Genomic DNA, 14086 nt, shown 5'->3' on the forward strand with positions numbered 1-14086 from the left:
GAAAATCATCTTTTGAAATACTTAAACAGCACAAAACAAGTTTTAAATTCATTAACACTACACATAATTAAAATAGCAATTAATACACCTTTATGTTGTAAACTAGTATCCACTACTATTTACTTTATAAATCTTAACCATGAACTGCATGGCAAGCAAGAATAGAGCAAAACATTATCCAGTGTCACACTATCATGCTACATACAATTTCAACTAAAAAAAGCTAAATTTATGTATAAAATTATAGCTTCATTTATTATCGAAGTAATTTTAAACATACATTACCACATGCGTTCATAAGTTTAATTGTTACTGATAAAATCCGTTAATTTCTGGGTTTTTCATTTGAAATGCAAACAAAAAGGGGAAAGGATTTCACTGCTTTCTCTAAAAGTTGTAACTTCAAAAATCAATTCAAGGTCATTCCCCCCTTAAAATGCGTTAACAAATTTAAAATGTTCTGAAATATTTTGGGAAATAGGGAAAGTGGATTTCAAAGAAAAGTTCATTAAATAGAAAATTCACTTCGCTATATGGAAGTTATTTTACGCAGAAATTTCCAAAATGTTCTTGGTTCTTCAAAAAAATATGCAAAATGGAAGTTCGTTAAATAGAAGTCCGATTGTATAGATAATATGTAACTATGATATCCTAAAATTTGACAAAAAAGTGCGATTTTTAAACCTTAAAACCATGTGATTACATATCCCTATAATTAATTTTAAAATTGTATGAATTCTTTTCACATGCACAATTTTAAAATTGTGTGAATAAGTATAAAAAAATATTTGATTTTAAATCACATGAACATGAAACTCGATATTGGATTTCAAAAATACAAATCATGATGCGTAATTTTTAGATCGCGTAAATACGGATCACAACATTGGATTTTAAATTCGCGTGAATACAAATCATTACATAGGATTTCAAGAAGTCTAAATACAAATTGGGATATTGGATTTTTAAACCTCGCGAAAAAAGAATCACAATGTACAATATTTAAATCGCGTGAATAAGAATCACAACGCGCAACTTTTAAATCAGGTTAATACAAAAATCGATGTTTGACATTAAAATCGCGTGAATAAGAATCGAGTAGAGAAGCAGCGACGTCTGAATTACGAAAATATGAGCAATCCGGCGGGCAAGGGAAAAATCTTATATTCTGTGCATAAAAGCGGAGAAAAAAGCTAAAATAAGAAAAAATGCTGAAGGGTGGAAGTTACGTAGTCAGAATTTTCTGTTTATCTTTGAAAATCTTAAATAAATATTATTTTATTTCAATGGCTGAATTTTCAGAAAAAGCGGAATATTTATTAAAAAACTTTTAGAGAAAAGGAATTTTTGATAAAAAGGCTGAAATCAGCTAAGAAGNAATCTTAAATAAATATTATTTTATTTCAATGGCTGAATTTTCAGAAAAAGCGGAATATTTATTAAAAAACTTTTAGAGAAAAGGAATTTTTGATAAAAAGGCTGAAATTTGAGAGACATAAGCGGAAATCAGCTAAGAAGTGGAAAAATCTCCTCCCTGAGAGGGATATATTGTTATATCGAGAGCCTCAGTACTTTGGGGACACAATACAGGGTATCTGCTACATTTCAGATTTTCAAATTCATGACTTTTCATGATTCTCCATGACTAATTCCAAGAATTTTTCATGATTTAACGAAGTTACTATTTTACTATTAATGAAGTTACTAAAAAGCAACAATAAATTTAAAAAAAGCATAATATTAATTGAAATGATAGGTGTAACCAAAATTGCTATACTCTGCATCTTCATATTTATAGATTTTAAATTTAAAAAACAGAGTAAAGAAAGAATTGAAGCAATAAAATAGCTGAAAAAATACAAAAGCAAATCATTTTTTTTCTGCAGAATTATATTCTAAAGATACTTTTCTTGTTCATCAGAAAGGATCGAAATACTCCTGATTTTTCTGTTCTCATTTCAAAATAAAAAAAATTCGTCAATGACTGGTTTGCTTCAACTAGAATTTTAAATTGATAAAATTAAAAAAAATAAATAAAAATTCTTAAATCACAGAGGAGTTTAAAAGATAATTCGCTCTAGAAAAGATGTTTTCTCTTTCATTTTTTGAAAGAACACCTGATTTTGTTACTAATTCAGATATTTGGAACAGGATAAAATTTGGGGGGATTCTATTTTAAAAATTAAGATTTTTCGGAGACCTAAATCCATGACTTTCCATGATTATTTTTAAAAAATAGTAAAAATCATGACATTTCATGACAAATTTTGTTCAATACTGAAATTCATGACTTTCCATGATTTTTCATGACTTTCCAGGTGGGCGGATACCCTGACAATAAGATTTTTTTTCAAATTTCAATGTTATATATGTAATAACTATAAAGGTATATATTAATTTGCAGATAGGTTAATTATGGCTAAATATTAAAAACAATTGAAATAAGATAAGATCGCAAACATACCTGAAAATCGTTTTTATTGAAAATAATTTGATATTTTTGTTTGTTTATTCATTCCTCAGCCTGTTCGATCCGATTTCAGAAATATTTTAAAGCGCTGGATACATTTACAAAATGCAAAATAATTTTCAAACACACTGTAAGTGATCATGATAAAATAACTAGTTTTTCTAACAAAGAACTCTTTTCTTGATTATATTAAGTCACCATAACGAGATCGATAAATTTTTTGGTTAGATTTCAGAAGGTTGAAACTGAAGTCTGAAATTGAGATTATCGTGCAAAATGCAGCAGAGTTGCACATGGGAGTGCAAGAATCTCATCAAACATGTAAAATGATTGGCGCTTTTCCACGCTACGAACAGACGGTACGCTGAAATAAATTGGGACAATGTTGAATAGAACAACGTGAAAACCACGCTTTTGCATAACACATTGCGAAAATCGATATGGAAAAGAAAAAAAATCTCATTTTCAAAAAAGGAAATTTAAGCGCTTTTTAAAAATACCCAATAAAAAAAGTACCTTCAAGTGCTTTTAAAAATTAAAATAAACACCTTTAAGCACTTATGTACCATGTATAAAATAACCATTTCAAAGGTAAAGAAATTTCAATTACTAGTTAAATTTTTTACCTTACTACCTCCCCAGTCGGCTTAATTATTAAGGTTACACATCCTGACACTTCTCCATTACTTGATATTACATCCGTCGTGGAAAAGCAGAATCAGTTTTTGGGTTTACTACTGCTATGGTTCCACTCCGTAGTCTTGTAATTTTGAACCAATCCAGAAGACAAGAAAACTCCTGGATCAGTTACCCCAGAGGTATGATTTGGTATGGGAACATAGAGGACTTTGTGACTCAACAGATTTAACGTGCATCAGTCAACATTTACAACACGGGGATCGAGTCCACGACCTCTGGGACATGGGCATACCACCCCCATTACTTGATAGGAAATGTGGTAATACCTCCTTAAAGGTATATCTCTCACTATGCACAGAAAATAAAAGCAACTTTGCATACCTTAAAGGCATGAGGTCCTACACTTGACCATCCGTCAAATGTTACCTTTATATGGTCACCTTAATGACCGGATTTCTGTTCTCTCTGCTGTGTTAAATACTAACTCCAAATTGATTAGAAGTTGAGAGGAATTTTCAGTGGGAAAGAGGAATTGAGAGTATTTAAGGCATCATTTAAATGTATGGAGATCCAGATAAAAAAGATGTCAAAAATATGTTACACAATCATTTTTCTCACCTTTCTTTGCAAAGATAAAAGCACGGTAATGATTATCTAATAGTGACATAGCTTAACACATACCTGCCAACATTAGAGAAATAAAACAATGGTGACATTTTTTAGGCTATGAGCAAAGTTTTGATACATCATGCATAATCATGTACGTTAAAAGAAGAAATTCAAAAAAATGTAAATAATATAAGCACTTACATTTAGCGAAGTAAAAAATATGTATATAAGTCTTAATCTAAAGAAAGTCTTTTCAAACCATTATTTATAATTACTTAGACTATTAACACTCAATGTACTGCAGTGCAGGCTATAGCACTATCTGTTGAGGAATAAGAGAAGTATTTTTGCGGAATATATGGGTAAACAGGAGATAGTGGTAAAATATAGGAATTTTCGTTAAAAAACAGGTGACTTGGCAGGTATGGCTTAACATTATTTTTAGTTGTGGATAAGGCAAAAAATTTACTTTCTTAGAATTTAAAAGTGAAACAGATTTCGTTCTTCTAAATTTAGAAAAATGGGTGTCCAGTTTCAAGAGATAGAGAGTGGGCATAAATGACTGCCCACTTTACAGAGAGGGTACATAATGGTTTATTCATAGAAGATTCACAGGGAATAAATGGAGGCTTCGTAGGATGTGTGATTTCACTGTAGCAACATTATAAATGCACTTAAAATTGAAAAACAAAACAACTCAGTTTTAGAGCTTATTTTAGTCTAAATAATGTAGAATACCTGTAAGATATCCACCGGTTTGTGTTTCACTGATAAAAAGGTCATGCTTCTGGTCTTTGTATTCTGCCCATATTTCTGATTTCTCCAACTGTTCACTTATCTGAAATCATCACACAAATTATTTCAAGCAGTTCTGACTCTCAACAAAAAATAAAGTACGTTTTTAGCTCTCAAAAAATATTTTTAAGCAGGGATCTCTCCAGGGAAAATTTACTTTCACAAAATCAACTTTAGGAAAAACGGTATTTTCACAAAATACCTTTAAAAAAGAAAATTTTAAGATTCTCCTTCTTATCTCTTAAAATTTTGTTTTCATGTCTCCCTCAAAGAACGATAAATCCCGGGTTAATTACGCATTTCAACTTGCAATGGAACCCTCTCGCGGATTGTTATTATGACATTATAGAAGAATTCACTTCCCACCATGTTTTTAAGAACACTTTTCCTCCCCATAATTTTTTTAAAAAAGGAAACTACGTTGCTCTCTTTTTGTAAACTTTACAGGAAGTTGAAATTCGAACTATTATCTCCAACATTATTCTAAATGTATTCTAACATACCTTTTTTCATAAAACGTTTTTTTTTCTCTGTGAAACTTTTTTCTGTATGACCTATAGTCGAAAATGTTCTCATAATGAAAATAACGTCTAGTGTTAGTATGGTTAGATGCATGATTTTATTTTATTCAAGTTGAAATTTAACTATCGACAATGATTTTAATGGATTTTTAAATATGGATAGAATTTTAAGCCAAAAATTTTACAATAGCAAAATAGTTTTTGAATATAAGGGGAAAAATAAATAAAATTTTAGCAGTCATAAATGGTTTTTATTTGTAATGACAATTTTTGAAAATATTTTCTTATTTTAGCATATTTTTGTGTTGATTTTTTAATATAATTTTTAAATGCAAAATAATTTTCAAAGACTTTACATGATCATGATATAATAACTAGTTTCTGACAAAGAACTCTTTTCTTGATTATATTAGCCACTATTAAAAGATCGAGAGATTTTTTGGTTCCATTTCAGGAGGTGAAAAATGTATTTGAGAATATCTTGGAAAATGCAGCAGAGTTGCACATGAAAGTGCAATAATCTTATTAAACCCAGCTTAGTAGATAGGGACTCATCAAACATGTAAAATGATTGGTATGTAAAATGAACGGACTGACGGTAAGTCGAAATCTTTACGCTCTAAAAATACTCATTAAATTGTTTGTTTTTTTTTTAATCACGTACTTTATATTTTTATTATTTACTTCATTTAATCATCCTAATTTTATTTGCAAAAATCAGATTAATGATATATGTTTTATTGCATATAATTCAGCATTAAAAATTTCTATGTTAAATTTATAAAACAATCTGTTGATAATTTTGAGTAACAATTTGTTTGAAAATTGCAAAGAAAATTGATTGAAAATATTGAAAAACATACTTCATGGGTATAAAAGTGGGTTTTTTCAAGTGGGCCCAATCAGAAAAAACCAGTTGGGTGTTTCTGGGCTGGACCCACATTGACAAACCCTGCTAAAAACGCGTTTGAAATCAAAAGATTATACGCAAAAGCAAAAAAAAAGATAAAATAAAAAACCACCTTAAATCTCGAGAAATAAAACTTTAAAACTGAAAATTTCAGTTTTCCAATTATCTAATAGAATCCCTCTGAATTGCCATGTCATTATAAAAACATGGATAAAAGTATTTTAAAAATAGAAAAAGATCGATAGAACCAAAACAAAAACTGTTCTTGATTTTTAAAAGAAAAAAACACTAAAAATTCTAATTTAACATTTTTACGTAGCCGTACTTTTAGAAATAAATGACAATAATAGAATATAGCTTATTAGAAATGTTCTATAAAAAATGCTGTGTCATAATTATAAGTGGGGATAAAAAAGAATGGTTAATATAAAAAAAAAAGACAGAAAAACATTTTCCTTAAAACATAACTTAGACGTAGAAAAGCACAGTTTTTCATTTTACCAGTTATCTGCATTACTGTACAGAAAAAAGTGATAATGAAAACAAAAGAAAAACGTTCTAAATTCTCAAAACAAAAGTTAACAAAATGACACAATTTACATGCCTAAAAATAGTCTTTTTTTTTAAAAAAAAATAGCAGTCAAGGTTTGGTATAAAATAATCTACTTTCAATTCTTCAGATTTCACTTTTACATTTGTTTTCCCGAACATGAATTTGCGAGCTGTGTGCAAGTTTTAGAACTTAACAAATATGTGTAAAGACCATTTCTAATAATGCATTGTTAAAAGTACGTTTTTAGATTACTCTTAATTAAATCTATTCAAACTATAAAAAAAGGAACCTTGTTGCACTTTTTCAAAAAACTATTTGTCAAATATTAATCAAAAGAGCCCCGAATATTCTTCATTAATCTATACTTTACTTGATTGCCGTGCTGTAGAGATAGACACATGGATTTCAGAGCTTGAACAATCTGTGCCTTCACAGCTGAACTATTCCCTTCTAATTTCTTTTCAAGCAAATCTAATAAAAATGGCACAAGTTTAGCCTCAACAGCCTGAAACAAAAGAATAATTTATACTGATCAACTTAAAATAATTCAAAATTTAGTTACAAATTACTTAAACGACTTCTATAAGTCAAAATTGACTACATCAGAGTTGAAGTGACAAAACTTAATAACAGGGTTCCTACACTATTTTGAGAAAACAATATCCTGACTGTTGCAGGTTTTTCCTGATCTTTTACAATAAAATTCCCACTCCAACAAAACTTTTATCATTGCAGTTTCAATTAGTAATAATATGCTACTTAGTCATAAGTATCATAGATTAAATAGGATAAACACTTATAGATTAAAGTGGAATTGGGTAATAGCACTTTATATCCCAAATTATATTTTCAGAAAACTTGTGAAACATATTTTTAATAATCATGATTAGATTAAACTTTTAGTGTGTTTTTGTAGTTAGATACGAAAACTATTTGAATAAAAAGATCAAGAAAATCTGTTGGATTATGGAAATATTATTTTATTTAATGTTAAGTGGAACCAAATGCATGAGTGTCGTCAGGATATAAAGGGTTAATCAAATCTGCGAGATATGTATCAGTATCCTCAAATGATATTTACTCTTAAAACATACTAGAACATTTGTTACATTAAAATATTAAGTTTTAAAAATCACAATTTCACTTAAAACTGACTTTTCTTTTAAAAGATAATATTGAAATATAAAGGGAAAAAAAGTCAAGAAAAGTTAATTATATACAAATAAAAATTCAGATAGAAAAATTATGCAACTTGTGAGAAAAATATCTTTTTTTTTCAGTATTTTTAAATTTATTTCTGTAATACTATAAGCCTCTCAGAAACTCAGGGGCTTCTATGTTATATAATATTTCTCAACATATTTTGTTGTTTGACAATTTCTGAATCAAGAACATCCAGTTCTATTGCAGCAGTTTTTGTCAATTTAGATTTTCTTAATTTCAAATTATCTATCTTTTCTTTTATTCGTTTTCTAGAAATTTCAGCTTTTTTATTCTTTTGTTTTTCTTTTTTTTTTTTTGGCTTCTAATGCACGTCTCCATCTTGTTTTAGATCCTTTTACAGCATCTAGCATTTTTCTTATTAATGTCTATGTTTCTTATTCCATTTATAAATGAAACATAATCATACACACGCCTTTGCGAAATAATAGAGTCTTCATTGAGTCTTTCAACCAATAAGCTTTTATTGATTGAAAATCCCCCCTTCGACTGTTGCATTACCATGATAGAGGATAAGAACAATTTTTATAACCTCCCACAAATTTTCAAAATTTTTTTTTCTCCGTGCAAATATTTCGAAAAAAATTATCTAATCTCTTTTGCTATGGATTAAACTCTAAGAAACTCTTTTGCTTTTTTTTCTTGGCAGCATCACAAAAGAGTAAAAATTCCTTTTTTGATTTTCCTGCTGTTGTTTCAGCTACTATTGTCTGTAAGCCAGTTATTCACACAAAGAGCAATAAACCTAGCAACCTTATCAAAAATTCCTTATCATTGGATAAACAGGAGGAAAATTGCGAACAGGACAGGTTCTACCAGGGAAAGAGGAATGTTATTATGAGGAAATTACATATTTTGAATTAAAGAATTATTCCTTTAAACTTTATTTTTGCCTTTCAGTCTTTGAATGAACTATAGTTTTTTTTTGTTTTCCTAACTTTATGAATATGTAAGAAAAATCCTGACTTTTTAGCTTAATTTTAGAATAGCCAGACTTTTGCAGGTTTTCCTGACTGTGTAGGAACCCTGAATAATGACAATGTAAATTCTGTATTAAAAATATTTATTTTTAACAAAAGAAAAATGAACAACTCGAACACATAACTCATCTTAGCACAGACACGGTAGTTTCGACAACCACTGCGCAAAATAACTTAAACAGAAGCAAACAACCAACTAAATGAAAATGAAATAGAATTAAAACAAGAGCAAAAAAAAAACACTTTATTTAAATAGAAGAGAGCACTTCAGCCACACATGAAAATTCAGAAATACCGGATTTTCCTTTCTTTTAATTTGTCCCTTACATTGAGTCCAAATGTTCCAACTTATCACACTATCAGCAATCAGAACACAGAAATATACACACTTAGCCTTACATGAAATTCACGCCAGCTCAATTTTAAGATGTATAATGAGGTAAAGTCAATAAATTCCCGCCGTATACATTCACGCAGGTGTTCGTAGGAGAGGAAAATGTTTTTTGGAAGTTGGCAGCACCCATTAAGAAAATACACAGCCACCTGGAATTCATTTCTGGTACTGTCTCTGTTAGCTGCAGAGCGACAAACATCGAATTCAGCATTTTGCTTAAAAAAAATCACCTTTTGAGATGCTAAAGAAAGCATAAGAAAATGATGCAATGAAAAAAAAGTTGCTGTCAACGAGTGTTAAATAATTTAAAACCTGTTTTGAGTTGTTTAAGTATTATAAATCGTGATTTTCTATTTAACCAATTTTCCATATAATGAACTTTTGATAGGGATTTAGCGACTTCGTTAAATAGAAGTCTGACTGTATATTCAGTGTAAATTGATTTCTGAGAATAAAAATAAATATACAAATATTTAGAATTGTTTTTCCAGAAAATGGAGAGGCTACAATAAAATAAAAACAAGGAAATCTAAGTAAAAAAAAATCACTTTATATTTGAAAATTTTAGATTACACCAACCTCCCTCTCTCCCAACGATGAGGAAATGTGACAAAAACATTTTGAGCTGATAAAAAATCCTACCTGAAGCATAAGGTCGTCATTGGAATGTTGAAAGGTGTTGTTAAGAGCTTCACAGGCCACTCCAACAAGATCATTTCGTCGTTTTATGGCTTTTATCATAGGAATTATGAAATTACTTTGAGAGAGACACTTAATACAATTCTAAAAAAAAAAAAAAACATTCTTTTTATGAGATCAACAGACATGATGGTTATTTTAAGAAGTATTGGCACCCACTTACATCGGAATTTGAAAATTGTCGAACAATTTGGAGACAGGAGCTGGCAATTTCATCGTTAGGCCTGGACATGATCTGTAAAATGCGAGGTATGTGTCCCAGAGCTGGTACTTGGTCAAGAAGGGATGGCTGAGCTGTCAGGAGGCACACTAATGCTTGAGTTAAAGTTTCCAGGAGTTCACTCTAAAATAGAAACATTTTCTTAAAACAAAAAAAAATTTTTTTTCAATGGATTAGATCAGGGTTTTTTTTAAAACTATGGCAGGGGTGAATGTGATAGAAAGTGAAAAACCCTGAAAATTTTATGAGTGAAAAATCAATTTATAGACTTCATATTTAACACATTTTTTCTTGCATTTATAATTAAATTACCTACTAGTGCAAAATATATCACACCTTTAGAGTAACAAATTCAAGAATAGACTAACTTCTAACAAGAATCGCAATATTGGACTTTACAAATTGAGGCATTAGATTTCAAACTTGCATGAGTATGAATCGCGATATTGGGTTTTAAAAACGTGTTAATTCAAGTCCCGATGTTGGATTTTTAAATCACCTGAATACGAATTGCAATGGTAATTTTTCAAATCAGGTAAATACGAAAATCGATGCTTGCTATTAGCCTCATGTGAATACTAGCAGATACTAGCAGATTCCAGCACTGTTCCAAATATTCAAAATGGCGAAAATCCGCAAAACCAAAACAATCTAATTGGCAGAAGAATAACGTGGGACGTAATTCTTTACATAATTTGTGGAAAAATGCATATGAACATATTGTTAACGAGATTTAGTAATAATTTTGTCAAATAATAAGTTTTTGATTCGCGAAGTTCGTGAACCAATGGCATTGAAATGTGCCGAATTTAACGATATTTGGGCAAAACTAGTATTCACTGATTCCAGTTTTTGAACCCGGAATTCCGGGATATCCTCAGAGTACAATCATCTTGCTATGGTCTGCAGGTCAAATCTGGACCACCAGGACATGTTCTAGATAAAAAATTCGATCTGTACATGTTCTAGATAAAAAAAAAATTAAAACAGAATAATAATTACTCTGTTTTATTTACTCAAGGTAAAGCTTAATGACAAGTGTCATCTTGTAAAATTGTGATTTTCCGCTCATAATATTTTGTAATTATTGGGCCAACTTTACTTGTACTAATTATTAAAAGAGATTTACGATCCATGATCCATAAAGGATCATGAAAACTAAAAGCATATTATATCTTAATTAAACAAAACCAAGATTACTCAATTTGTTCTTTTAAATCTGATTTTGTATTGAAATTTATCAATCTGAAATTTAACTGTTAGTGTAATTCATTTGCCAAGGAAAATAAAGGAATCAATGTATTGGCTATTAATTGATTGAATTTAATGCCAAGGATCTTTTTCATAGGATCTCATTGGATCAATGTTTCAAAGGATCTCAAATGTGTTGGTGGAAAAGAAAGCGGGAGAAATCATAACAAATTTTTTTGAAATCAAAAGATTAGCAACCCTGTAGCGGTTTTCAAATTCTATGCTAAGAGGGAATCTCAAAAAATTTACTTTATTCTGCACTCAATTCAAGGTTGTGGTATAAAAACATTACAGATTTATATTAATGATTTTTATTTATTGAAAAAGGATTTTTTTTAAATGATAGGAAATATGTTATGCGTATTTCAGCATGACAAAGCTGAGAATAGAATATCACCAATACAATATCAATGTGTCATAGCAATTTTTTATTTGTCCTCTTTCCACATTAAAACAAAAAGTCAATGTGACTTTCTGGAAAAGCACTCAAATCTCTTCCTCAGAACCTTTATAATTAACAAAAATAATGAATTTTGAGACTTACTTTTGCAAACCATGGGAGATTAAAACTTTAGCTACACGTCACTGATTGTAGGAAAGTTGTAACTTACATTTACACTGTCCTTGGACATGGTTTCGGTGAGTCTATCCAAAAGCTCAGTCAAAAACTCCTTCGGCTTTCGAAGGACCCAATTGGGATTCTGAAGAAACAGACGTAGATAAACTCCGGCCACTTGGCTTTCGGGTATGGCAAAGCAGGACTCGTTTGGAGCCTATGGGTCGACAATTAATAGATTATATCAATTTAAATAGTCATAAACACAAAGACAGTTTTGAAAAGAAAGACACTTACTTTCCATTGAATTTGAGGATCATCCTTTTGAACTTTGTAGTGCCTAAGAGAATATTGCATGCCATCATTTTTTGCCCAATTTAAAAATTAATACATAAGTAAACAAAGCGGAAAAAAAGGTTTATCAAGAGGATGCGCGATTTTGAAATTTAAATTATTGTAATACAACATGATAAGTATGTAAATATAAATAAGCTATGAATTCTTTGTCCCACATCAGTATTTTTCTGTAATATTAGTTTTCCGATTAGTGGAGAAAGCATTGTAGAGGGTGAACAGAAGACCCATAAATGCATTTCTATAAATCACTTTACCATCTCTCTCTCTCTTTATTTATTTATATGCATATATATATATATATCGGGTTGAGTAAAAGGTTTTCCGCCAGAGAGAAATACCTCCGTGCCAGCAGCAGCCATTCCAGTGGTGGTTAACTCTTTTTGAAACGGGCTTTTGTATTTTAAAGCTGAAAGTTGGAACTACACAACTGTGTAATTTGTTTGTCAAAACTTTATCATCTTGTGCACCAAAAAAGCGTTTAAAATGGAGCTATCACGTAAACAGATCAGACCAGACCAATTATGTTCTATGAGTTCCGAAATAAACTCAGTGCAACTGAATGCCACAAGAAAATGTGTGAAAGTTTAGGTTTCAATACTGTTTCTTTACAGTAAAAGTTTGGTTTCGAAAGTTTAATACTGGGAATTTCAACATTGAAGATGAACCACGTTCTGGCCACCATATTGAGTTTGATTGTGACCAGTTAAAGCAAATTATTGTTCAAGACAGAAAATTTTCAACACGAACTATTGCGTTAGAGCTTGACGTTTGCCAAAAAACAATAGCAAATGCTCTCAAACGCATAAATCTAACATTTAAGTTTAACCGTTGGGTGACTCACGAATTGACTGCTAAAGACAAGAGCAAGAGAAAAGCGGCATGTTTGGTTCTGCTCAGAGATCAAAGAAAAGAGAACATTCTGGACAGAATTGTCACCTGTGATGAAAAATGGGTGTACTACAACAATACTAGTCGTAGAGGACGGTGGTCAGCACCCAGGGAATATGCAAGTTCGGTTGCAAGACGAACGCTAACTAACAAGAAGGTCCCTCTCTGTATCTGGTGGGATTGTCGTGGAATTATCTACAAGGAGTACCTGAAAAGCTGGTAGGCTATCAACAGTACAATATAAAGCAATATGCTAATAAAAGTTAGCTTTGCCATTCTCCAAAAACGGAAAAACGAGTTCAGGAGGAAGGTGATTCTCTTCCATCAAGATAACGCCCGACCACATGTCAGTGCAATGACCGGCATGATGATGCTCCACAAGTTGTAGTGGGATTTGATGCAACATCCACCATAGAGTCAAGACATGGCGTCTTCGGATTACTATCTGTTTTCATATCTGCAGCTGCATCTTGATGGCACAATCTTCCGTTCATATGACGAGGTCATAAATGAGGTCGATTGCTTTCTGGACTTGCGCACCCCCCAGTTCTTCGCAGAAGGGATAGAAAAGTTGCCAAAACATTGGCAGACTATTGTTGATTTGAATAGAGATTACTATCCTCATTAGCTTTGCTGATTTTGTATGTATTTGTAATTTTTCAGGATTGTTTTTTTTGGCGGAAAACTTTTTACTCAACCGACATACATACATGCATGCATGCACATACATACATACAGTAATTTCGCGCGTATAGTCTGCGAACTATCTGTGTTTAAAATGCGAATTTTGAAGCTGCGGACTATCCACCAGCGCGAATAATACGCTGGTTGTTCAAGGTTAAAATTTTTGAAATTTAAAAAACACACTGTCGCGAACTGCCGATGATCAAATATAAACAACAGCGCGAGATTCCAAGAAAACATTCGTATGTATCGTATCAACAGTAAACCATAGAGCATACTGCAGAACAAATGAGTAGTAGCAAGTAGACCTCCTAAAATCCAGGCTGGCGCATCAAGCAG

At 30.9% G+C, this 14086-nt stretch overlaps 1 protein-coding gene across 4 annotated transcripts in view; it reads right to left on the minus strand.

The window, feature by feature from the left end:
- Positions 1-4418: 4418 nt before the first annotated feature.
- The window catches only part of LOC107453078 (receptor mediated endocytosis 8), a 124237-nt gene continuing 114569 nt past the window's right edge, over positions 4419-14086 (minus strand). For all 4 annotated transcript variants that reach the window (XM_071180348.1, XM_043054082.2, XM_071180409.1 and 1 more), the window contains 6 exons: positions 12116-12158; positions 11874-12035; positions 9955-10134; positions 9735-9875; positions 6868-7002; positions 4419-4556 (listed from right to left, as the gene is read on the minus strand). In XM_071180348.1, coding sequence (XP_071036449.1) covers positions 4434-4556; positions 6868-7002; positions 9735-9875; positions 9955-10134; positions 11874-12035; positions 12116-12158 — 784 coding nt within the window. In that variant the 3' untranslated portion in view covers positions 4419-4433. The remainder of the gene's footprint in view (positions 4557-6867; positions 7003-9734; positions 9876-9954; positions 10135-11873; positions 12036-12115; positions 12159-14086) is intronic.

Source organism: Parasteatoda tepidariorum, chromosome 1, assembly GCF_043381705.1.
Source record: "Parasteatoda tepidariorum isolate YZ-2023 chromosome 1, CAS_Ptep_4.0, whole genome shotgun sequence".
NCBI lineage: Eukaryota > Metazoa > Arthropoda > Arachnida > Araneae > Theridiidae > Parasteatoda > Parasteatoda tepidariorum.